The sequence below is a fragment of the Dreissena polymorpha genome, chromosome 1, assembly GCF_020536995.1.
Source record: "Dreissena polymorpha isolate Duluth1 chromosome 1, UMN_Dpol_1.0, whole genome shotgun sequence".
NCBI lineage: Eukaryota > Metazoa > Mollusca > Bivalvia > Myida > Dreissenidae > Dreissena > Dreissena polymorpha.
In genome coordinates, this window is record NC_068355.1 from 61,035,533 (window position 1) to 61,063,456 (window position 27,924).

A 27,924-nucleotide genomic window follows, 5' to 3' on the forward strand; every position below is an offset into this window, starting at 1 on the left:
GAAAGTATGATGAAAATGGCATTGAGAACTGAATATAAAGACAATTTGCATTCACCATCATATTAAATGAATATTGTTGGAATATCGAATACCTATCTCACTAAGAATATAATTTCATGATGAAAATTCCCTTTACAAAACTTTTGATTTTCGACACCATATACCAATTCAAAATACACAAGAAGATCATCGATGAAAATAAATAAATAATAAATCTAAGAGCAATACTTTTTACTCATGAATTAGGTAGTCATCAAGACAGCCCTGTTGACCCGTACATTGTTGTTTATGCATTACTTGTAACCCTAGCAGTTCACACGGTGTCAACAACTCTTACATGACCATAGGTATAGAGCACTCACGCGCTTTTTCGGCGTGGCTGTTTTACTCAGCTTTTCATCTTAATGACTTTTACATAACGCCAGCAGACACGCATGAATATTTTCGAATATTTCATAGGCTGATTCGATATAAAACCTCTGAACTCTGGCTACATCACTGTATCTGTGCTCCGATGTAGCACTGTTTAGTGTAAGGAATTCCGGACTACTCTCTTGATGTTCAAACGACAGAAATTGTGGCCCAGTTACAATTACGCGTTAAAGCATTTTTGTTGTTGTCTATCGTATCCCTGATGTTATTGTTAAACTCATGTTCAACGTTTTATAAATTGAGAATATAAACAAGCGTAACCTTATACAATTGCGTTGTTTTCCCGAATCTATTAATAGCTTCAGATTAACAAGCGTAACCTGATACTATTGCGTTGTTATCACCCGTGCAATTGAACTCTCCCTTGTTTATCAGCAGCCGCATCTATTAATAGCCTCAGATTATGAATGGGCTGAACAAAAATACTACGTCATGAAGACGCAACAGAAAGTGGACTATTTTAATCATTCATAAACAATCTCTTCCGCGACATGTATAAAACAATAATTGTTTATTGATTCTTTTCTATATAAGCTCCGTTCGAAACTATTACATGTAACACGATATTCACATAATGTTTCAAATTGTGAATGAATATGGTTGGAGAACTCAAACCTGTTGCATAAATTATACAACTCTTTCTCGCGCTGATGTGGCAGGTAGAAGGCTCTCCGTAGAAAAGCCGAACCGACTTGAAATTTTGAATAACAACATTATCTGGTCGCTAAGCGACCAACTAAAAATGAGGTGACCGCCTTGAAACGTTAAACTCAACAGGTTTTGAACGTTTGATGATTGACTTGACCTATAATTGAGTCCAGAATTGATCACAAATCACAGACGTGTAAAAAAATGACAGCAGAATATCGAAATTTACATTTTAAATTAAAAAAGTAATAACAGATCGTAATAATTCAATTGTATTGCAATTTGGTGGTTATATAGCTAAGATACTCAACAACAAAAGAAATAACATCTTTTTTAGGAACGATGGCATATCTTAAATGCAAAAACAAGCTTTCAGCACCTAGCTTATATTCTCGCATCTCATGAAGACATGGTAATACAGGGTGTACAATGCTAGATTTCGTAGTTTGTTTTTATGTAAAGTACTCGTATTATGTATAATACACAAAAGATGTGTATTATATTTGAATTATAAACCACTCTCCTTATGCCTTTGTTTTATCTAATTGTGTGAAAAGCAAGCTAACAGCTGATTGTATTTGCTGCAAGGGTGAATTAGCTTGCAGTTGTATTACGAGTAAATGTAAGAGTTAAATGTGAGCTCATAAGATGCCAAAGTAAAATTAATATTATCACAGATTTAACATTGTATTAAAAAGCATAAACATTACCGTAGCTAAGGGTCCGATTTTAATCCAATCGTCGCTGTCCTAAACTTTAAGGTTATAATTTACATTGTTAAGGCGTTATTTAAGAGATGTCTCGACGTTTTAACAATAGTGTAATCCTTTGTTTTCAAAATGGCAGTTTAAAATCAAAAGGCGACGTTAGTACGAATAAAAAAGAACAACAACAAAAACGAACAGATTGATAAATTTGTCGGCAAATGTCATTAACGTACATGACATACTGATAAAATAAATGGTCTCAAAACGTTTATAAATCACTAATCAATATACAAGCTCATATAAGCAATAGCGTAACTGCAGTGTTGTAATTAACAAAGCGTGGACATAACACCTATATAAGTTAAAACATAACCGGAAATAGGAAATACTAGAAAAAAACTATATAATCGACTGCGAATGATTTGGCCTTACTCAAAACATTGTATGTGCATATATATCACAGAAAAAAAAACAAATAAAAAACAATGTATGCACAATATTTGAGTTTTGCATAGCTCGTACACGGTTGACAATAACCTTGCAAGACTAAATATTATATTACAAAAGTTGGATAGCTTTTTATTTATGATAAGACACATGTCTAAATCACTATTTAAATGAGAAAAATACTACAATTTAAATCACAACTCAGGGAATAAATTGTGTGTTGTGTTTGGTAAAAACAATATATCTTCACAGGCAATTGATTAACCTTATATACACATACGACTTTAGGTTATTTATCAAATGCATTACAGAAGCATAAATGTCTATGGAAAAACATGTAATTAGTCAAATCTATTTTATGGGTGAAATGTATTATATGAAAAAACAACAACGAATAATTGCTTGCTATCATTCGTTTTGATTTGAATGTGTATTGTGCACGTGCTATGACAAAGTTTAAGTGTGTTTAATAAGGAATTCGTCAATACCGTACTCAAACTGGATTGTTTTTACACAACATAGGATGCATGTATAACAACTTATACATAAGCCAAGTAAATCTTCAATCGAATTAGCATTATATTATTTTTTATCATCGCAACAAGGCAATACATTTCAGACAAATAATGGATCGCCATGCATTTTAACAAAACAAATTCCAATAACAATCAACGATGAGTAACACCGCGGTCACCGCCTTGGAACAGCATATGAAAAACATCATTGGGGATTTAACAAATGTGTTAACGAGCGACCAAACATAATTAATGACCGATCTTATAAATAACTGAAGGTGTGAATAAAATAGTACCTCCTAGCATCACAATTCAAATCAAACTGCTAAAAAAATGGCCGTACGTGAAACGATGCACCAGAAAAGCGATTTAACAAAAATGAGAACCACTTGCATCTCGTCTTTTTGTAAAAAGGGATACGATCTGATTTTACCAACAAAAAGTAAATCGTAGTTTAAAGGACTTAATGTTAACATTAACGTGCATTCCATTTCGTCTTCAATTTCTTTCAGTTTAAAAGTTATTGGTTCTGTGAGGCGATGGGTAATTTGGATAGAACATTTCGATCCTGGTTTACCACAATTGTCTGGAACGACATTTGATCCGCTAATTGTGGCTGAATCGGAATGATCTACAACGACATTACAACCTTGCTCTTTTAGTGTACGTTCTTTATCTGTCATTCCGGCATCTGATGTGTGAGTAGCGGTTGGGGACGTTACTGTTCTTACTAATTGTACCTCGCGTTTAGCCACGTTGAAGGCGACCTTTGTAAGGAACTGCAAGAAGTTTAAATTCTCACACTTGGCTGTTGTGTATTTTTCTATTTCCTCGGAGAGAGCGTCTTCCAACCAAGATCCAGTGACGGGATCACTGCAAACATTTATAAATATATAGTACACACATACGCATGCTATTATCTATTTTAAGGCGACTCATTTCATCTGAGTTTGACAATGGGTTTGCTTTTAAATATGAACATATTAACGTACATAATGTGAAATATGGAGCTCACATAATTATACATGATTCATCTGCTCATGTGTATTATAATATTCACATTGCTTAATCACATTCACGTAAATGACCATTTTTATTTGTCAAATATTCACATGAAATAAAATGCTTTTTACCTGTACGAGGGCCTATCTAATGTTGTACCAAACACAACTATGTAGTTTGTAGGAATTGCTAACGAAACTGCGCATGTATCCGATTGTTCGTCAGGCATCACTGTTACCACATTCATGTCTGTCTCTTGCCCAACAAGACGGTGTCGATGGTCGACCTGTTGAGCCGTCGAATTAGACGCTGTCAACGAAAGGTTAAACATTTTCATAAATATTACAGATGATTTACGATAGACAAAAATTGCATTACACAATATGAATATGTTTTTAAATCGTGGTTCGTTTTTTTTTTTTTTGCTAACTTTTGTTCTTGTTGGTATACTATAAGATATGTGTTAAAATATGGGTATATCTTCTATGAACTATAAAAGGACTAAAGAGGATATTTTAAGTTCAAACCGCATTGTTGCATTATGCGGAAAAGTTGTATTATTATTCGACACGAGCATTGGCTGAGGATACGCATTTATTTAATACTATACAAACTATTAAAAGAAAATATAAGAAATTGCCATTTTAATGGTGCAACGAGGTCAATCGAAACCGTTATGATAGCGAAACATTCACAAATTTATTTCAATTGTTTGATTTTCTGTTTAACGTATATGGATTGACGATTTGAGGCCCAGCTTTTTGTGCATTAAAATGTCTAAGGCTGTGGCCACAGAGTTAATAAATCGTTAATGTTTAATGCCGTCTTGTAAGGTATAAGTAAATATATAAAGTAATTTTGGTTTAATAAAATATTAGAGAACAAGAATTTCTCTATTGATATTGATAAAGGGTGCAAGTATTCTTATAAATTGGAGCAAACAACTATTAAAACTGTCTACAGAAAATTAGTCAATGTCTTCCGTTAAGTTACAATGCGTCATCTTTGATAGTCGTTGTAACTGTAAAACAGACAAAAAAAAGCAGTATAGTTAATGAATCGAAAGGAAGGACTTTCTCCATTTTCATGATTAATACATTACTTTTTAAATACGGGCCTTTTAGTACATGCCTGCGGATAAGATATGAAGCAATTGGCATTTTGGGTTAATATTCGTTTGTATTGTAAAATATAAATGTCCGGACCTGTTTCCATATTGACAGGCAGGTCTTCGGCGACTTCCATGCTCACTCCAGGATCTTCACATTCTACATGTATCAGAAATAATTCAATTTGGTCGCATATATTGTTGTTAAACAATGGTTTGTGTTTTATGTCTATATAAAATGTACATTCTGAACAAAACATATTTAAACAATTTAGGTTATGCATAACGTTTAGGAATAATATCTGATTTATTCTTCTAATAATGTGAAACAATATTAAATTATTGCGCAGTGTGAAATGACTATTACTAGCAAGCCATTCTACTTTTCAGTGTATGTACCTGCAATAGATCCTATCATCCTGCACGTCTCAATAATCAGAATAACTATTTTTGTTTTCAACTTTTCACAGTCTTTAAGAAATCTTAAAATGTCGCCAAGCTTGATGAATTTCTCACAATCTGTTGCTTTTCTTGGTCCCTGCGCACTTGATGGTTGAGGGGATTCATCGGCCAATGCAATACAGAGATCTCCGTCCTTTGTAAGTCCATGTGAACATATCGCGAACAAGAAATATTTTGTTCTTTTCTTTGCTTTGTATTGTATTAAACATTTGATGCATTGCGGCTCTTGAGCATCGCATTTTGTCGGATTGGCAACAGTATTATGGTCCCATAATGGCAAGGAGATGTCCCCGTTAAGTCTTGATTCGTTAAGACGTTCAAACTGCAATCTGTTTGTGACCTTCATCAAGTTCTCCTTTTCGACCATTGCTCTTCTGCGATGACATCTCATATTTTCAGAAAATTCATTTGAAATAATGACTGCCTCTCCGACAGTTTCAGTTGAACTTGTTACTCTGTTTGCAGATTCCATTATTGATTGGAAAATTGAAATAACGCAAAGGTATTGACTGAAACACACACATATTTTTAATGCATTAAGAATCGAACCTGACTAAACCTATACATGTTTCAGCAATAAATCAAAATACACAAGAATAGGACATACACAAACATTTTTTATTACCAATTTACTTATGGCGGATCGCGGATAATGTTTTTAATACTCTAAACTTATGAAATAAATAAATAACTTTATATTAAAGTTTGCAATAAAATATTTAATGGATAAGTCCCAATTTTGTGCATTTCTGTCTTAAAAGACATAATGCATTTATCAATAGAATTATGTCGTTGAAGTGGTATCTTTAAATCTTTGTTTCGATTAGGAATAGTAAACTCATAATCGATCAATACATCAGCGGCTATGTTAACAGAAGGTTAAAACAATATGAAAGATGAACAGTGATTAATATTAATTAAAGTAATACTAATTAAATTGCATTTTGATATTTAACATGTTAACCCATTTATGCCTAGTGGACTCTCCCATCCTTCTAAGTTGGATCAATTTATTTTCAAAATTATGGATGTCTAGTATATTTATTTCTATATTTAGAATATTTCTTACAGAAATTCCTTTAAGCATACAGCGCAGACCCTGATGTGACGCCGCATCATGCGGCGTCTCATATGGGGCTACGCTGTTTGCATGGGCCTTTTTTCTAGACACTAGGCATAAATGGGTTAAGGTTATAGCGCTATTGACAGTTTTCAAAACATTATATCATAATGGAAATCGAAAGTAGAGACATTTAAACCATTTGTACTTGCTGTAGTGTAAGAAAGCCAAACGTGCACGAAGTATAAAAAAAAATATAAATACAATTTCAAATTAAAAGTTGTATTCAAAATTTACACTTACACATGTTTAAAAATACGCTTAAATAGAATTGAGACTAATGTATCGAAAAATAGATTAGGGCGTATGACCTTAAACATTAAATAATAGTATCTTAAAATGTATTAATATTACAAATATGATAACAACTATAGTTGCATATAGTATGCAAGAGCTTTAATAACACATACGCAATACTAGAATTCCACAATAGTTCCAAATTTAATTTACGGTAAACCTGGTAACCCAGATTGCCTGTACTTTGTTAAGCCGGTTTACGTCACTTATCTGCTGCGCATGTACCGGTTTAAAGCGAAATACATATACACATGTACACAAGTTATGGTTCAATAGACTACTCGGTTACACTGGGGGCTGACGAGGTATAAGCGTAGTCCGTTTCGCTACGAAGTCGGGTATATGTTTTACTACGAAAACATGTGTACTTACACATGACATCGAAGAACGGATTAGTGGAAATTTGTGTTTAAAACAGGTAAGATTATGCTTTTGTAATAACAAAACTCTGAATTTAAGCACAATGACATTTCATAGGTCTGTTACATCAAATTATGATTCAACGTGTGTCTGGTTTATGCGTTAAACATTATATTTACCGCTTATTTATCAAACCGAAGTCAAGTTTTATTTTACAAAAATGCAATTAAGGTTTACAACTATGTTTAATTGACACAATTTTACAATTTCCATATTGATGTGTGTATCGTTAAGCCACTGGTGTGTTCAGAAATGTATAGGGTGACCCAGTTGTCAGAAATAAAGGCTAAATAGTATTATTACGTATGATCATGTCTCTGACAGTATACGTATATGCCTCGCTACGACAACGCTTTAGCGTGTATGCGTTTCTCACAGAGGACGTGTTGGTTATCTCTCAAAGGCGAAATAAAGATCATGTTGTTGTTTTTTTAATACAGAGTCATGGAGTGGCTGGATGTTTCCTTTGAGGAAGGGATAGTAACAACGGCACAACATGATCCGACGCGCACAGTCGACATGGTAATGCACATTATTATGATATAATTAAATTCACGACTAGGCCAAAGGAAACGATCAAAATCGAAAATCCATATATAAGACGACAGTTGAGAGTCGAGAACCTATTGTCGTCGGTCTAAATAAAAATTACGCATCTTCACCTTTACTCCTATAAATATGAAGTCGATTTACATCGTAAGCGGGGTAGCTTACGTCTAATTATTTGGACTACTTCACCTTGTGACAATCCCTTATACGTTCTTTTGGATAGAGACCGACGATAGGTTTTTAGCATACGGTATTCTTTATTAAATAACATTCGATGCTCGTTATGGTTATGTTATCTCGAAACTCTGCTTATGTCAAAGTAAATCCCATGTCCCAACTTCGATCCTTCTTTATCTCACACGGATTTTGATTTTTACATTTTATCTGTCAAAGCGATTTTCTTGAAAATCGGGTCGACTACTAATTTTGAGCTGAATTTCGTGTTCGTATACATGATTTTACTTGTAAAATCAACACCTGTAACAGCCGTAAGGAGTGGAAAGTAGGACCCCAATGGCACAAATCCGCAATTTCCTAATCAATGTATTGTTGTTAAGGCTTGACAGTGGGTTTCTGTCACAGGTTATTGTTTACTGTGTACATGACGGCCGGTAAATTTACCTCGTGTTACAATGCGGTTAAGGTCCGGTCTCACTATGATGCCGGCGGAGCCCCGGTGCGTGATCAGGCATCTACCGGGATGAACCGGGGCCATACGGGGATGAACCGGTGCTCCACCGGGATGAACAGTAGACGACCGGGGACAACCGGGGCTACACCGGTAAAATATTACAATGTTTAATACCTCCGAGATGAACCGCGAGTCACCGGTAAGGACCGACAACGACCGGCGTGGCACTGTGAACAACCGGGACTGCACCGGTACGGCACCATAGCTCCACCGGGACCCAAACAGACCCCGGCAGAGCTACGGGGAGCCTGGTGAATGCCGACAGAGTCCCGGTATAGCTACGGTACATAATTAAACCGGCGCTCTGACGGTTCCATCCCGGTTGTGTCTACATTGTCCGAAGGTACCACTGGCTCGGGAAATATCTGACAATGGGCGTGTTAATTCGTGATATCTTTCGCACAGGACTTTCTGTCACTGTAGATTTTGTCGGAATTATCAATTTGCCAGCAACCGGATTGAATGTAATATTTTCAGCATACTTTTTAATGTCGCCACCCATAATATTGAACGTGCTAATTCTGTATTGTACACCTGGTGCAGTGTCACAAGGCATCTCCCACATAAAGGGAACCTTTTCGTTTGGATGCTCATGCGCACAATTAAGCACAGCATCCTTTGCACTGGAAAATGGTAGTCTGCAGTAACTGCAAACTGCATGTGATATGTCCTAAAAAGGATACAGAGACTTCGTTGAGTAACATATACATTATATTTGTACTTCGTAGCAAAACCAATACATACTCTGTGCGAAACCTATACATAAAGCGACATGTAATTTCCTTCAAAACAAAGAATTTGAATAATTAAAATACATGTTCGTAACCGTGTTTGTACTTTAAAATGTGTAATGTACAATGAATCAAAGTAACATGTAGTTTTATTCGATTTAAGTTACCGTAATTGGCTATTTTAACATAATAACCACCTTATGCATTGCTTCAAATCAAAATATTTCGATTTTACCTCAAAATAAATGTACAGGCTGAAACTACGCACATTTGTTATTAGTTTGTTATTGAAAATAAGTACCTACCATTACTGGATGTTCCGTTCTCTAATCCATAAACACCAGAAAAGATGAAACTCACCTGATTAAGTAGTGTATGTACACAATGTTTTCGTAGTAAAACATATACCCGACTTCGTAGCGAAACGGACTACGCTTATACCTCGTCAGCCCCCAGTGGGTTATATCTCGAATGAAAGAGAGAGCTATATATTAAAGCTCACTTGCAGCGATGTACGATAGATGTAGACAATTGTGGCTCGATTGGTCATTGTCGGCTCAGGTACTACTTACATGTACCCCGAGTACTCTTAAGTATACTTACATGTACCCCGGGTACGGTAAATATACTTACACGTACCCGGGAAATTTTCATGCTAAATCGGTTGTTGTCGGCTATTTTTTTTAATTAAGTATGTTCACATTTATGTCATTTTTTTGTTAAATGGCCTCTATATTATACTCAAAAAGCATTTTGATGCAGTTTTTTTTAAAGGGAAGTTTGTTAAAGATACAAAATATCGTTTTACGGTAATCGGTAGCGCGTTTTACGACATCGGATTTTGGGCGGGAATACAACTCGGGTACAGTCTACTATCGACCGGGTACGTGTAAGTATATTTATCGTACCCGGGGTACATGTAAGTATACTTTAAAGCTACCGGGGTACATGTAAGTAGTACCCGAGCCGACAATAACCAATCGAGCACAATGGTGCTATGAGTTAGCATTTTTCTGTAGGTATTGATAACAAGAGGTATATGTATCCGTTTAATAAAACGCAATTTGAGTTGTAAGACATCAAGTTGATTAAGCTCACCTTCTTTTTGCGTCTTAGCTGAGTTATTTGCATAAGGGAATTATATACGGTTTGTAAATGATTTTCGGGTGGGGGGGGGGGGGGGGCTGCGTATACGGGAGCTTACCGCGTTTAAGTGAGAAAGTTGTTGCAAAACTTCAAAGATGGCGTCGTTTTAGTGTTTTTCGTGAAGGAGTAGCGGATATTTTCACCCGGTAAGCCAGTTTATATTTATATTTCTTCTGAATTAATAAGTCCTTTCGGCTCTACGGAGTTTTTGCTCCTATCGGTTTTTTGTTTCAATACCGTAGATGTCGGAATAAAAAAGTTAATGAAGCAAAACCGTCGACAAATGTGTTGTTTAATTTCTTGACCTTCGAGATGTTGGATATTCGAATATCATTTTCTCGCACAATAAACAGTATGTGTACATGTTTACATTTAAATATAACATAAATCACGATTATTTTATTATCTCGACGCGTTTTTATGTCTATTAATTCATTTAATGCCGAATTATAAAGGGTTAACCCCCCTTTTTGGAACTAAACTTCCTTTTAAGCACATTTTGGGACCTGACTTCGAAATGCTAAAAAGCTCTTTCATATGTTAGAAGGTTTTATGCGAAATAACTTTCGTGAATGAATTCCGCATTGGTGCGAATGTTTTGGAAATCATTTTCACTTGATGAAATCAAGAGTAATCTTCTTTTTATTAATTGTTATATCATTAATTTTTATTATTATATGTTTTATCGCGTACTTAACGCTGACATTTAGTGTGTGTAAAATATAAGACATTCGACAGTATTATTAAGACAGTGTAATTCTTATCTGTTTATTTTAACACATATGGACATACTTATGTTTGAATATGCATCAAACGGAATACTATGCCTACTAAACGGAATACAATGCTTTCTATTTCCAGATATCAAGACGCCAGTTATATATGTCGAGGATGCTAAGATTAAAAAAAGACGGCGTAACGAAGTGTGTACCGCTCTAGAAAGCGAAAGGTACATGAAAACCCACCAATCAAACACAAAAGATTACGTCGAAGTACCACGCCAAACAATCACATGTAAGTACAATATAAGTGTTATGAAAAACAGAAAAGAGTAAAGCCGTTTCGATACTAGTATAAGGTTGCTGTAACCAAATACTACCATTGTTGCGATTCGGAATACATGAAACAATTTGGAATACCTGACACCTGCTTAGAAGACGCATATCGGTGGATGTTTTTTATGAAAACTTAAATATTAATTGTTTATTTAATACAATGACATTTGACACGTTTTACCATAACGATGCTGACACATGTATGTGACTTTGAAGTGACACATTTTGGACGACCTTCTTTTAAACCAATTCTGAGTTGGTCACTATATTATAATCGCAAAAAGTGGATTTGTAGTGGATAGAAAGATTTGTGCAAATGCAATACACGATATGATTTCAGTAGAAGTGATCAATATATACATGTATTTTTTTCTCTTTGTTTACATATGTGAATACATATTATTTAAACTGTTGTATTGAGGGAATAAAGTATTGGTTCACATAGAAAGAGTATTTCGTTTGTTCCAAACATTGACTTCTAATCGTAAGTTAATATTTCAAATGCATAACGAATTCATTCCGACCCAAATCTGTTTTTATCATGTATGTAAGTGCTGAATACAATTGAAAATGTATGCAGCGACATCGTTGGAAGAAATGACGTAACATAGATAATGGTTTATTTTCATAAATAAGTAAGAAACTAGCACCACGACATATACGGAACAAAACGTGTAATTAAGTAGCACTCATAGCAATTATATGTCAGACTTGTTTATGAAGAAATAATAAAACAAAACAAACAAAAACACATAATACATCAGCTGTTTATTATTTTGTTTGGTTAATTTGTTTTATTTGCTGTTTTAGTCCGGCTCTGTTGAAGGACTCTCTTGCATATTCTACATTTAAACTCATGTGGTCCATGAATGGGGAATGGTATCCCAGTCCTCCGCTAATGTTAAATTCCTAATTACATAATTTTATACTGCAACGAAAGATGCACTTATTATCGCCCTTTATCCTTCGTCATCTGAAAAGACAGTAAAAGAATGGTTAAAGAAAATTTCATATCAGAATAAGGTCGACACGTCATAAAATACATTTAATTAATTAAAATATTACCGATAAACATTCTATTATCTCGTACATCAGCCATCCCACAACCAATCTTCTTTAAAATCGGTGAATTGATTCAGTTGGTCGGCAGGTTTTGTGTACAACATTTTTATAATTCTACAGTAAAATGATTAAGAAAACACTTATATTGCACCACATAAAATGCTGTAAAACTATAATATTGAAGTACACATATAAACTTTATTATAGATGGGTATGTATTTCGTGTCAATCTCTTTCACATATGAAAGAGCTGTTGGTCATTTGGAAGTCATGTTATGCTGTTCAAAGTACATATAGATGCATAACTTAATTTACATTAAGCAAAATAAAACACTAGGTATTTGCCAAGATTCATAAGAGTCAAATATATACGAGAAGTAAGAGCGTAATCGTTCTCAGCGAGACTTGCTCATATAGAATTGAACCTCTTATTGCTTTCTTTCAAAATAATTTCAAGTCTCCGAAATAATATGCAATACGCCCGGTGTTTTTTTTTAATATGCGGATTAATGCTCCGTTTTAGATCCATAACTAATGAACGCCTCAATATTTTCAAAAATAAACACCGGATTAATGTTCACCGACATTTGTTCATACAGATTTGATATTAATATTATAGAGCTGAACAAAAATATACATTAAGCCCTGTTTTCCCGGCACACGCGCTGTACATACACCTTTCAAAACGCTATACAAATTCCAGTACTTGTGCACTAAGGAGATTGTAAACAATGACGGTTGAAATCCGTACGTGGGAATTTTTCTAATAACCAAGAGCGACGTCAACGTTCACGAAGCCTTTCATTCATAAATGTATATATGCGTCGGGTGTCAAAACCAGCACCACCGGATGTAAAATCTATTTTTGACCTGCATATTATCCGCTGCTGTGTGCACCCGCCAATTAGTTTAAAATGGGTTCCGAACCGGTAAGTCGATTACATAACATCAGAACATAATATCCCTTCCAAAAAGGGCGCTATGCTGCTTAATAGTACATGTATATTGCAAAAACGTGAAGCTCCCAACGTATAATGTCGCAGTTTATAAACAATACAAGTTATGTTTCATCTTTTGTAATGTAGCTTGAGGTTTCGTATCTTTAAAAAGTATGAAAGAGGTAAACATTTAAACAGAGGAAACGTTCTTTAAAACATTCATATCAATGGTAAATTCATTCAAGACAGAAAGCTCGTGTATTTGGAAGTCATGTCCCAAAATGTGCTTAAAAGGAAGTCAGTTCCAAAAAGAGGGGTTAAACCAATAGTTTGTGGCAATAAATTAGTTATAAGAGGTAAAACGGCGTCGGGAAAATGAAATAATCTTGGTTTTAGTTATATTTTACCATACACATGCATCAATACTGTGTATTATAAGAGAAAATGATATTTGCACATCCCATTCTCGAACGTCACGTAAGGAGACAACATATTTGTGAACGGTTTTTCCTCAATAACTTTTTTATCCCTACGTCTACGATCTTGAAACAAAAAACCGAGGGAAGCACAAACACCGGAGAGCTGAACGGGAGTATGCATTCAAAAGAAATATAAATATAAACTGGCTTACCGGGTGAAAATATCCGCTACTCCTTCCCAAAAAAACACTAAAACGACGCCATCTTTGAAGTTTTGCAACAAATTTTTCACTAAAATTGGTAAGCTCCCGTATACGCAGGTCCCCTGTAAATCACCCGATCCTGTTTTACTAGTATTAGCTACTACTTGTAGAAACTTATTAGACTTTTTAGCCTTCTACTACTAATAATATAAGATGCCTTTCCTACCGCGGTAAACTTTTATTAGTACTGCCAACACTAATAAAAGATGCTGTCGCTAAACGGTGCTTGTTCATTTGGTAGTCCAAATTTTTGACGCTCTCAAATATTAAGCTACTTTTTATATGGGTAATAATTGGAGCTCCAAAGAATTTAGCCCATATAAAAAGTATCTCTAAATTCTTTGCGCGTCTTATAAATAAGACTAGTTCATTTGGCGGACAATGTTGTGCCACTTGTCGGGAATTATGCCGTTATTGCATAGCTGATTTTATTTTCTGCCTTTAAAATGCACTAGCGAATATGAACTCTGGATGTTGGGTTTCAATAAATTTTAACAGATCACACGATTTAAGCACTTTTGATACCAGTGACGAGAATTCTGTTTAGTGCTACTTTTAAAATAGCTACATTGTATATTAAATATACCGTATAGTTTACTGGTATGTAGTAGGCTATTTATGAATTAATTTTTTCGAGATAATCGTTGTTATTTTTTATAAATGATATTGTTTTTTTATTAAATTTGTCTGCGCAGTGATAAGCGTTCAAAAGCTATTCGTGTGTTTCGATTGCGCGTCAGCTTTACTTCAAGTCTTATCTAGCCGCAAATTGAACCTTTTTGAAAGGCGCTTATAGGGCATTCTATACATAGATGGTGACGTCACTACGTTATTGTCACCTCTATACTAAGACGCATCACATTCACCTGGTTTGGGGAATTATGCTTCCGCCAAAGTAGTTCTGCGTAGGAATGAAAATGTTAAAAATGAATGAAAATCGTTTTTTATTGTGTGTTTAAAACGAATGTTGTTTAAAGAAATGTTATTAAATTATGATTAAATGGTTTTTGAATCTCTATTAAGACTGATAGCGATTATCAGAAGCACGATTACCTGACCTTCTTTCGCTTTCACTTTTCACTCGTAAAAGAAGTGCTACCCACAATTCCTTTCGCGTTAGTACACAGGTCAGTAAGACCGGTGTGTACACAATGCTTATAGGGTCAATCGTCTGCTAATGCTGACGTATCGGCGTTCGCGGGAGAAGCGTTTCCTTTAGAATAACATAGTTATTGATATTAAAGTGATTAGTCTAAATTAACATAATGCCAATGATCCGGAAACGAAAGCTCCATTCTATCCAAACTGTGTATTAGGGGAAAAGCCGGCGATTAGTACGGGTAGCAGTTCAGTATCAAACGTGGATACTTTGGCTACATTTGCCTTGGTAAGTAGTGCTCGATTGGTCATTGTCGGCTCGGGTACTACTTACATGTACCCCGGGTACTCTTAAGTATACTTACATGTACCCCGGGTACGGTAAATATACTAAAACGTACCCGGGAAATTTAACGCTTAATCGGTCGTTGTCGGCTTTTTTTTTTTTAATTAATTATATACACATGCATGTCAATTTTCTGTAAAATGGCCTCTATATTATCGAAACTCATACTCACAAAGCATGTTGACGCATTTTTTTTAAAGAGAAGTTTGTTTAAGATAATCGGTAGCGCGTTTTACGACATCGGATTTTAGGCGGGAATACAACTCGGGTACAGTCTAATATCGACCGGGTACGATTAAGTACATTTACCGTACCCGGGGTACATGTAAATATACTTAAGAGTACCCGGGGTACATGTTAGTAGTACCCGAGCCGACAATGACCAATCGAGCGTAAGTAGTAGTATACCTGGTAAACAACAACCTAAATGGTGCATTGAGATTTATTCCAGTCTCCAGGGCCGGCTCTAGACAACTGTTAAGATTGATTTGACAGGGGGGGGGGGTATAATTGGGAAATTAAGACTAAGTTCTGGAATGCATGAAGCGTGTATTGCCAAATTGAATTTTAGTTGTTATGACCTTATTTCTTTAATTGTCCTATACAGGATTGAAAAGTACACTTGTCCAGCATGAACAACTCTACAGTCAGGTAGTTGTGCATAGGAATTCCACACCACTAGATGCTCCTCAAGTCAAGACACTGTTTTATATCGCATAAAAGAATGAAGTGCTTTTTGATGACCCCCCCCCCCCCCCCTCATGTACCTTTCACTTTCTAGAGCGGTACACACTTTGTTACGCCGTCTTTTTTAATCTTGGCATCCTCGACATATATAACTGGCGTCTTGATATCTGGAAATAGAAAGCATTGTATTCCGTTTAATAGGCATAGTATTCCGTTTGATGCAATATTGAAGATAACAACTTGATATTTGGCATGCAAGTGCATCTCATGGAGCTTCACAATATGAGTGGTGAAAGGTCAAGGTCATCCTTCAAAGTCAAAGGTCAAATATATGGCTTCAAAGTGGCGCAGTAGGGGGCATTGTGTTTCTGACAAACATAACACATCCCTTGTTGTTTTCTGAGAGAATGGCCGTGGACGGCCATTTCACAATTTTGACATGGACATTTCACAAATCTAGCAAGGCCACAATACTTGACAAAAACAGACATTTTATTCCTGTGAAAATTAGACTTTTTGTGATTATTTTTTTTTTTTTTTTGGAATTGGGAAAAAAAATTCAATTGGGAAAAAACAACCAGATTTGCATTCGGAATGCGGCCGAAATTTGGGCCAGTGGCATGGGGCGGACAAGGCCTGATTATGCATCTATTTAACCAGTAATTTTGTATGCCCCATTGGGAAAAATACTGGGCGAAAAAAACAGTAATGCATTGGGGGAAACATGCGTCATGAAGTCTTCATATTGGGAAATTGGTGTACTTGATTTTCCTGCTCCTAAATACTTATAAATTGATAGCTAAGTGTTGTCAAGTTGTCAATATTATATCTACAGAAATTTGTAGTTTTTATGTCCCGGATCTATAGATCGGGGGTATATTGTTTTTGGCCTGTCTGTCTGTCTGTCTGTCTGTCATTCTGTCCCAAAACTGTATTCTTGGTTAAAGTTTTGCGTTAACTAAATTGCAATATTGAAAATAGCAACTTGATATTTGGCATGCATGTGTATCTCATGGAGCTGCACATTTTTAGTGGTTAACGGTCAATGTCAAGGTCATCCTTCAAGGTCATAGGTCAAAAAACTAAATCCAAGGGCAGCAGCAAGCGTTAAAGGGAGATAATTTCTATTTTACATTATCATTTGGCAGGTACAGATCTTTTTCTCAAGGGACGAAATATTTTTTAAAGGGATATAATAAAAAAAAATCAAAGCGGCGCAGTAGGGGCATTGTGTTTCTGACAAACACATTTGTTGTTTCCTAATTGGGAAAGTGCAGTTTTCCGGTACTTTATAAAGAAGTAAAAAACTCGCTGTAAACATGCTTTTACTATACTAATTCTTAACCAACTGAATTTTAAGATGTTTACAGGTTCACAAGTCTTTTATTTTTCAGAAGTTGTGTGACCCTTTTTTTTTAAATTTTAAAAAGTTTGCGACTCATTTTTTTTCAAAAAGTTAGGGGGCCAGGGCTGTTTCACAAAATCATGAAAAAAAGCCTTGGAATATCTGAGAATTCAATAATTGAGGTCTACTTATTTGTCTATAATCGGTAATATTAACTGTCAGCTCAAAACTCAAATAATTAATGAAAGATAATGTTTGCATTACAGATGGAAATAGAAGATACGATACTAAAAAGCCCAAATATCTTGAAGAATGGAAAAGTATATCTCCAAAAATTGTGTCTGCTTATGTACAAATGCAGACACCAAATAAGCGACAATGTGCTGATTGTTGTCTCTCCACAGGTGAGCTGTACAGGTGTTTTGATTGCTGTTCATGGGAGACTACGTGCCTCACATGCTTGCGGTTGAGGCAAAAACATCCTCATCTGCATATGTTTGAAATTTGAAAGGTACAATTTTAACAAATAAAAGAGAAAGCATTTATCAAATCATTTGAATATAAATCAATAAGTGTAAAAAAAATCTGAAAGTGGTATGACTTCATGTATTTAAAAAATCTTTCAATGTATTTAGAGATATTCAAAGTGCCATTTTAGATAATTATCATTACATGAGCTTCATACAAATATGGGCATTACAAATGTGTTTGTTTTTTAGCTCATCTATTCTTTGAAAAAAAAAGCTATTGTCATCACCTTGGCATCTGCGTCGGCGTCAGCGTTCGGTTAAGTTTTGTGTTTAGTTCCCATTTTCTCAGAAAGTATCAACGCTATTGCATTCAAACTTGGTACACTAACTTACTATCATGAGAGGACTGGGCAGGCAAAGTTAGATAACTTTGGCGTGCATTTTGACAGAATTATGTGCCCTTTTTATACTTAGAATATTGAAAATTTGGTTAAGTTTTGTGTTTAGGTCCATTTTATTCCTTAAGTATCCCAGCTATTGCTTTCATACTTGCAACACTTACTAACTATCATAAGGGGACTGTGCAGGTAAAGTTACCTAACTCTGACTGGCATTTTGACAGAAATATGTGCCCTTTTTAGCTCATCTATTTTGTGAAAAAAAAATGAGCTATTGTCATCACCTTGGCGTTGGCGTTGGCGTCCGGTTAAGTTGTGCGTTTAGGTCCACTTTTCTCAGAAAGTATCGATGCTATAGCATTCAAACTTGGTACACTTACTTACTATCATGAGGGGACTGGGCAGGCAAAGTTAGATAACTCTGGCGTGCATTTTGACAGAATTATGTGCCCTTTTTATACTAAGAAAATTGAAAATTTTGGTTAAGTTTTGTGTTTAGGTCCATTTTATTCCTTAAGTATCAAAGCTATTGCTTTCATACTTGCAACACTTACTAACTATCATAAGGGAACTGTGCAGGCAAAGTTATGTAACTCTGACCTGCATTTTGACAGAATTATGTGCCCTTTTTATACTTAGAAAATTGAAAATTTGGTTAAGTTTTGTGTTAAGGTCCACTTTATTCCTACAGTATTAAAGCTATTGCTTTCATACTTACAACACTTATAAACTATCATAAGGGGACTGTGCAGGCAAAGTTATGTAACTCTGACTGGCATTTGGACGGAATAATGGGCCCTTTATACTTAGAAAATTGAAAATTTGGTTAAGTTTTGTGTTTTGGTCCACTTTACCCCTAAAGTATCATGGATATTGCTTTCATACTTGGAACACTCGCAAACTATCATAAGGGTAAAGTAAAAGGACAAGTTGCATAACTCTGGTTGTCATTTTTACGGAATTATGGCCTTTTTTTGACTTAGTAACTTTGAATATATGGTTAAATTTTGTGTTTCGATCCACTTTACTTCTAAAGTATCAAGGCTATTGCTTTCAAACTTCAAATACTTTCATGCTTTCATGAGGTTACTGTACCTGGCAAGTTGAATTTTACCTTGACCTTTGAATGACCTTGACTCTCAACGTCAAATTATTAAATTTTGCTAAAATTGCCAAAACTTCTTTATTTATGATTAGATTTGATTGATACTTTGACAAAACTACTCTTACCTGACATACCCCAATAGACTCCAGTCCAAACCATTCCCCCCCCCTCCCCGAATCCCCCCCCCTACCCCCCTTTTTTATTTTTATTTTTTTATAAGATCATCTCACAAATGACCACCACACCCTCACACTATATAATACCCCCCCCCACCCACCCCCCCCCAATTATATATTTTTTGAAACCGTTAAAAAACACAAATATTTTTTTTATTATTTTATTTTTTAAATACCGTCCAACCATCGCACCCAAGAATCCCCCCCCCCATCCCCCCCACCCCGGATTTTTTTTTTTGCATTTTTTCCGCATTTTTGGAAGATAATGTAATAAATGTCCACACCCCCACACTATACACCCCTCTTCACTCCACCCCTCCCTCCTTTGTGATGAAATTGAGAGTCCCTTCACCTTTTAAAAGAAAATAGATGAGCGGTCTGCACCCGCAAGGCGGTGCTCTTGTTAAGGTCCACTTTATTCCTAAAGTATCAAAGCTATTGCTTTCATACTTGCAACACTTACTATCTTAAGGGGACTGTGCAGGCAATGTTATGTAACTCTGACTGGCATTTTGACAGAATTATGGGCCCTTTATACTTAGAAATTGAAAATTTGATTAAGTTTTGTGTCCACATTACCCCTTAAGTATCATAGATATTGCTTTCATACTTGGAACACTCGCAAACCAACATTAGGGGACAGTATAAGAAAAGTTGCATAACTCTGGTTGTCATTTTGATGGAATTATGGCCCTTTTTTTACTTAGTAACTTTAAATATATGGTTAAATTTTGTGTTTAGATCCACTTTACTTCTAAAGTATCAAGGCTATTGCTTTAGAACTTCAAATACTTTCATGCTAACATGAGGATACTGTACCTGGAAAGTTGAATTGTACCCTTACCCTGACTTTGAATGACCTTGACTATCAAGGTCAAAGTACTAAATTTTGCCAAAATTGCCACAACTTCTTTATTTATGATTAGATTTGGTTGATACTTTGACATATGAACTCTTACCTGACATACCACAATAGACTCCACCCAAACCATCCCCCATGCCCCCCCACCCCAGTTTCCCCCCCCCCAAAAAAAAAATAATTTTTTTCAAGATCATCTAATAAATGACTACACCCTCACAATATACCCCCACCGCTCCCCCCCCCCCCAAAAAAAAAATGGTTAAAAATACAAAAATATTTTTTTAAATTTATTTATTTTTGAAATAAAAAAAATATTGCTTATACTGAATGTGTAGCTTATCAATGTTAGGCGTAAGTGGAACTCCATGTGCTATTATTTACCACTGATTTAAATCTATCTTTTAAAGAAAGGGTAGATAGCAGTTAACTGTTCCGTCAACAAAGTCGTTAGAAGTGTTGGCTGTCAATTGCTCATGAAAGGTGTTTTCTTTTTTGAAAATGGATGCTAGTTTGCTGTGACAATTTAAACTTCTGTTGTTTTTTTCTTCTTCAGGATTCTCCCTCCCTGATATCAAAGCTTGCTAGAGCAGAGGATATAGAAAAATAAGCAAGGAGGATCATCTAGAAATATTTGAACCTTTTGGAGGTAAGAAAACATGGATAAATGCAGATTTTCTACAAGTGTTTGGTCAAGATGTTTGTATCATTGTATAAAATTACAATCACATATTTATTACGCAGTTTCCAGTGTTTAATAAAATGATGACATATCAATGCCAGTTGTGAGATGAACACCTTAAATTGCTGGCTCAACATAATTTGACTAATGGCCATCTTAGAAAAAAGTATCCCAATATTTAAAAAAACAAAATGTTTGTATATAACAATATAGAATTGCAAGGCTTAATGTTAAATCAGAAGAACCAAAACTATAAATGTTCCGATAACAAAATGAACGTTTTAAAAAATGTAGATGAATTTTAAATAATTATTGTTTTTTCTGTGTAAGTTCATAAATGTTCATTAATTTTTTTCCGTTATTTAGGAGTAACAACTGAATGTCTAAAGGAATGGATAGATTATGAGTGGGTTGTGTGTATCCGCAGCATATCAACTGGTATGTAATATGATAATTATTTGATTCATAAATAGCTTAGTGAGTTAATCATTTTCTTATTTTCTGGCAGTTTTCAATTGTTTTAACAGAAATTCAATATGTTTTTACAAGCCATATAATTGGTTAACATGGTCTTTGTGTTTTAATGATTTGCGCTTCACATTTTAATACAGAAAATCACTCCTTGTCACCTGCTGAAGAGTATTATCTAGTCCTGGAGGAGCTAACAAAATACAGGTACTATAATGTGCTTGTTACTACGTTATTTTATACAGATTCAAAGTAATGTTATTAGTTTGCATCCAGAGTTTTGTTGTGGATAAATAAAAAATAAGTGAAGCTGTTATTTGCTAGAATAATGAGTTTTCAATTGTAACACTTGACGCTTTTTTTTCTCAGAATGTTTGTTAGGGAGATTATTTTTAGTTTGTTAGATAGATGTTTTATGTATGTTATCTTAATTTTGTGACTGATGAAACCAAAGATAAGAAAATGTATATTGCATGTACCGGTATATATAATGCATGGCTTTTTTAAATTGACCTTTTCCACTTTATTATTTTTTTACATCTATTAATCTAAACATTCTGTTTTATTTTCTGTCCTCTTAGTAAGGCAAGTTAAACACTTGAAAAAATAACCATATGGAAATTACCCCAGACAAGTAGTTTTTCAATGGTCAAAGATTTAAGTGTAACTACATTTCGTACAATATAATTTACAAATATGACTTTGATGTCGAATAATGGCACGGAATTTACGCATATTATAGATTCTTTGTCTTCTCATGCTGATATAATGGTTGTATGAAATATTCACTTCAAAAAGTCATTCCTTCTTTAAATGCCACTCTAACATGCAAGAACATATACATCAATAGGATGTAATTTTATCCAATGCAGGCTAGAGAAACAACTGTAAATGAAGGGGAAGAATGCTGATGTCAATTTTGACTCAACAAATTTGTATTACCCGCGGACACTCTAGACTGCAAAAGAGAAACTAAGACTTCAGATACTGGAGACCCATCAACAGACCACTGCAGAGAGGCTGTATTGTTAGATTTGATAAAAAAGTATGCAAGTAAGTATAAAAATCCATTTCTATGATATGATACAAGTTATAATTGTCACCTTAATTTAATACAATCATCTTCCTAAGACCATTTTTCATTACTGACCATACTCCAGTACTTTTGTCTAATTAACTATGTAGTAGGAAACCTGGTTATTTATTGGGATATAAACCATTTGGACAGGAAGAGAAATGAGCAGGTGGTTTCCAGACAATCACTTTTTGTTTGCATGAGCCAATTATAATGAAACTTGTATGGCACATCTAGTTTGGGATTACTTTCGGGACCAGTTAAGCAATGATAGCTGTTACATTACATGATGTTCCTGTAAATAATTTGAGTGTACAAGTGGGTATTTTGTACAGTTAGTGTGCCGGTTGTTTATATGCAGACTTAGCTCGAGATCAAGGTCTCTGTTATGAAAACAGTAAATATCTTTCCTAATTTAATTTGTCACATCATAACCTTTCTTACGTAACCTTCTTATATACCTAATCATCTTCTTTTAGGAGTCATTTTAAAGTGAACTTAAACTTAAAAATAATGTTTCTTTTAGGAGGACAAGCTGTAGCCATAAGATTGGGCAAGCAGCTGAAGAAAACAAACAAAAAATCAGAGAACAGCTGTCATTGTACAACGGGGTTGGCGGGGAAGTCGTTAAAATGCCAACACATAAGCCATTCGATGATGTAAAGTCGTGCGACAGCAATCTGTGGGACATTCTGAAGTCATTAGATGTAGGTGCTCGGAGGACCAGTGTGCCTGTGTCAGTAAAACAGAAAGATTTTGTACTGTACTGCATGACACAGAGAGCTGCAGAAGAAAAGGAACTTGTGAAATCAAAAATTGAGTCAACATTGCTTTTCTATTTCAATAAACATTCGGGTTTGTTAAACAAGGTCCTGAATAATGTTAGTGGAGAAACGGCAGTCATAATCAAAGAAGGGCTTTATGTTGAAATGAAATTTACTTCATTACTGAAGGCATTCCAGTAATATCTTCCTGACTTTGCTTTCTGATTTTGCACAAGAAGTTGATCTAACCAGCGTTCAAGAGGCTCGTATTTCAGAAATAAATGATGGGAACTTACCAGAATATGAGTTAGAACCATCTGAAGCAACTGATGCAATACTCAGTGATGACAATGTAACAGACAGTGATAGTGACAATGACTCTGATGGTGACAATTAAATGTTTAAAAGACATCATTGACTCAAACGCAATATTGGCTTAATTTCCAGTTGTCTCAATCTACTTGTTCGCCATAAGTGTTCTAAGATAAGACGAACAACTGTGCTATGGCTTTTTTTAATGCTCTTGTTTGTAGCTCACCTGAGCACAATAAGAGCTTTTGGGATCGCCTTTTGTCAATTGTGGGTTGTGCGGCGTAAACATTTGCCTTGTTAACATTGTCCGATTTTCATGAAATGTGGTCAGAACATTTGTGCCAATGAAATCTTGGAAGTGTTTGAAATTGTTTCTAATAGGTTGTAAAACATGGCTGCCATGGGACAGGGCATTTTTCCTTATATGGCGTTAGTAAAATTGTGTAAACACACTAGAGGCCACATTTATTGTCCGATCTTTTGTAGCTTGTTAACTAAATATTTATTTGTCCCCTACCAGTGAAAACGGAGGGGACTTATGTTTTGCTCTCTGTCAGTTAGTCCATCTGTCTGTCACACTTTTCTGGATCCTGCGATACTTTAAAAGTTCTTCATATTTTTTCATGAAACTTGAGACATAGATAGATAGCAATATGGAGATTATGCACGTCATTATGCTCCCCGAAAATTTTCGGGAAGCATATAGTTGCCAGTTTGTCCTTACTTCCATACTTCCTTACTTCCGTCACACTTTTGTTACAGTTTCTCATAGCACCTTCAATACTTTACCGATCTCTTTCATATTTGGCATATAGGTACATTGCATGGACCTCTACCTTTTGATGAGGTTTTAGGTCACTGGGGTCAGGGTCACCGAGGCTAATAATAGATTTTTCAGTCACACTTTTGTTACAGTTTCTCATAGCACCTTCAATACTTTACTGATCTCTTTCATAATTGGCATGTAGGTACCTTCCATGGACCTCTACCTCTTGATGAGGTTTGAGGTGACTGGGGTCATGGTCACGGAGACTAGTAATATATTTTTCCGTCACACTTTTGTTACAGTTTCTCAAAGCACCTTCAATACTTTACTGATCTCTTTCATATTTGGCATGTAGGTACCTTGCATGGACCTCTACCTTTTGGTGAGGTTTGAGGTCACTGGGGTCAAGGTCATTGAGGCTAATAATAGATTTTTCCGTCATGCTTTTGTTACAGGTTCTCATAGCACCCTCAATACTTTATCGATTTCTTTTATATTTGGCATATAGGTACCTTGCATGGACCTCTACCTTTTGATGAGGTTTGAGGTTACTGGGGTCAAGGTCATTGAGACTAATAATTGATTTTTCTGTCATGCTTTTGTTACAGTTTCTCATAGCACCTTCAATACTTTATCGATTTCTTTCATATTTGGCATATAGGTACCTTGCATGGACCTCTACCTTTTGATAAGGTTTGAGGTCACTGGGATCAAGGTCACCGAGGCTAATAATAGATTTTCCGTCATGCTTTTGTTTCTTTACCGATCTCTTTCATATTTGGCATGTAGGTACCTTCCATGGACCTCTACCTTTTTATGAGGTTTGAGGTCACTGGGCTCAAGGTCATCAAGGATAATGATAGATTTTCCGTCAAGCTTTTCTTACATTTTATCATAGGGCCTTCAATACTTTACTGATCTCTTACATATTTGCCATGTAGGTGCCTTGCATGGACCTCTACCTTTTGATGAGGTTTGAGGTCATTGGGCTCAAGGTCACCGAGGCTATTAATATATTTTCCGTCACGCTTTTGTAACAGTTACTCATAGCACCTTCAATACTTTACCGATCTCTTCCATATTTGGCACGTTGGTACCTTGCATGGGCCACTACCTTTTGATTAGGTTTGAGGTCACTGGGGTCAAGGTCAAGGTCACCGAGGCTAATAAAAGATTTTTTAGGTGGTTAGTAACACATAGATTGACAAAGCGCATCATCGGGGAGCATCCATCAGTTTCACTGATATTCTTGTTTCATTTTGTTCCTACATCAAGAATTCTGGTTGCTATGGCAACAGATAGACTAGAAGTATTGCTGAAAATAGTGGATCCTGCGCTAACTTAAAAAGTTCTCGTATTTTTTCATGAAACTTGAAAGATGGATAGATGGCAATTTGAACATTTGGACGTTTGCTCTCTGTCTGTCAGTCCGTCCGTCTGTCTGTCACACCTTTCTGGACCCTGCGATAACTTTTAAAGTTCGTCATATTTCATCATGAAATTTGAGACATAGATAGCAATATGGAGATTATGCGCCTAATTTCATTTTGTTCCTACATCAAGAATTATGGTTGCTAAGGCAACAGATAGACTAGAATTATTGCTGAAAATAGTGGATCCTGCGCTAACTTAAAAAGTTCTTCATATTTTTTCATGAAACTTGAAACATGGATAGATGGCAATATGGACATTATGCACGTCATTTCATTTTGTTCCTACTTTAAGAATTCTGGTTGCTATGGCAACACATATAAGAAAAATAAAAAAAATCTGACAAAGGTGGAGTTTCACCGATAGGGGACCATATAGCTTGCCAATCTTTGTTATATATTCACATTTCCATGACAATTTATTTTATGATTTTTCCAGCTGTATACTGTATCATATGTAAATCATGATTGTGTTGGTATGCTTGTTTTTTTTTAAATGCCCCATGCTGCTAAAAAAATTGTATTGTTCATGCTTAAATACTTTTGTATCAAGTATTCTCATAAGGTCATTTGTCACGATGAAACAGTTACATCAAGAACAATTATCACAATAGATCATCTACAATTTTGTTGTGTAAAGAGAATCGTTAATTGGGATATTCTTACTTGTACTTATACTCGTGCCAATATTAAAACAGACGTTATTCCAAAGGATAAACCATTCTCGAATTTACAGAGAAAACTATTCCTTATGGATTCATCTATAATTTATTTTCGTAATAGGTGGTTGTCAATACCGAAATACTTAACTTAAACTGACAATCATGCTCAGATTACTATTTCACAAATATCTATAACAATGTTAAAAGCAATTGATATATATGTCTCGAACGCTACATCCTCTTTATGTCACCCAGTCTATACTTGGGGACATATTGTTTTTGCCCTGTCTGTTTGTTGGTTTGTTTGCATCAAACTTTAACATTGGCCATAACCTTGCAATATTGAAGATAAGCAGCTTGATATTTGGCATGCATGTGTACCTCCTGGAGCTGCACATTTTGAGAGGTGATAGGTCAAGGTCATCCTTCAAGGTCAAAGATATGCAGAGGGACATGTATATATTCATATTATATAGGATACTTTGTTGTTTAAGCTTTTTGACGGAATATCAGATCATTACTGTTAGCGTTGTTTTGGTTGTAAAGTTGTGATACAGTGGTATTTATATGTCCACCACCACTATAGTAGGGGACATATTGATTTTGCCCTGGTAGTTGGTTTGTTTGTTTGTTTGCGTCAAACTTTAACATTTGCTATAACTTTTGCAACATTGAAGATAGCAACTTGATATGTGGCATGCATGTGTATCTCATGGAGCTGCACATTTTGAGTGGTGAAAGGTCATCCTTCAAGGTCAAAGGTCAAATATATAGCTTCAAAGCGGCGCAGAAGGGAACAAACACATATGTTGTTTTTAATGTAATCAAATTGATTCATTCTCCATTTTATTAAAAGCATATGTATTCTTACATTGTTAAGTGTATATCGATCTACTGAACACTAAGACATCATCATGTATTCTAAATCAGTCTTTATATATCTTCTGCACATGGTACATTATATTTAGGTGTTTTTCTCAAATCATTGTCAATTTGAAATTAACTCAGATTGGAAGTTTTAATATACTTTAGATTTAGCATTTTCCTATGTTCATGATTTTATTTGTGTTTATGGTGTCGCTTTGGTTCAGCTTGTTTTTCTGATACTGTAGATGTTGTTGAGTACTGATAGGTAATTAGTAAGGTATGTAAAACTTAGCTTAACACTTATGGACAATGTTTTTACATAGACTAATTGAATGTATGTTTAGTCATGTTATTAATTGCTTGCAATATTTTAATATTGTGAATCGATGTATGAAAAATAAA

General features: G+C 35.2%; 2 protein-coding genes and 1 long non-coding RNA gene across 7 annotated transcripts in view; 1 reads left to right on the forward strand and 2 right to left on the reverse strand.

Annotated features, from left to right (window-relative positions):
• Positions 1-6,905, reverse strand: part of LOC127831365 (uncharacterized) — a 40,505-nt gene extending 33,600 nt beyond the window's left edge. The window contains exon 1 of the mRNA XM_052356337.1: positions 6,899-6,905. The gene's annotated coding sequence lies outside the window, so the exon portion shown is untranslated. The remainder of the gene's footprint in view (positions 1-6,898) is intronic.
• Positions 902-6,993, reverse strand: LOC127831348 (uncharacterized). Of its 2 annotated transcripts, none has more exons than XM_052356327.1 (5): positions 6,922-6,993; positions 5,259-5,830; positions 4,957-5,019; positions 3,883-4,060; positions 902-3,622 (listed from the first exon to the last, which is right to left on the reverse strand). In XM_052356327.1, the coding sequence occupies exons 2-5, from the start codon at positions 5,791-5,793 to the stop codon at positions 3,067-3,069; spliced, it is 1,332 nt and encodes a 443-aa protein (XP_052212287.1). In that variant the 5' UTR covers positions 5,794-5,830; positions 6,922-6,993; the 3' UTR covers positions 902-3,066. The 2 variants fall into 2 exon arrangements, with proteins under 2 accessions (XP_052212287.1, XP_052212279.1); XM_052356319.1 differs by having other exon boundaries at positions 6,852-6,964.
• Positions 6,970-27,924, forward strand: LOC127831374 (uncharacterized). Of its 4 annotated transcripts, XR_008026400.1 has the most exons (9): positions 6,984-7,156; positions 7,599-7,680; positions 8,351-8,488; positions 17,893-17,999; positions 21,053-21,145; positions 21,545-21,616; positions 21,790-21,853; positions 22,519-22,699; positions 23,248-27,924. It is a non-coding gene; the product is annotated as an uncharacterized LOC127831374 (long non-coding RNA). The 4 variants fall into 4 exon arrangements; XR_008026398.1 differs by having other exon boundaries at positions 6,970-7,156; positions 7,599-8,488; XR_008026401.1 differs by lacking the exons at positions 8,351-8,488; positions 17,893-17,999 and adding an exon at positions 17,755-17,892 and having other exon boundaries at positions 6,986-7,156.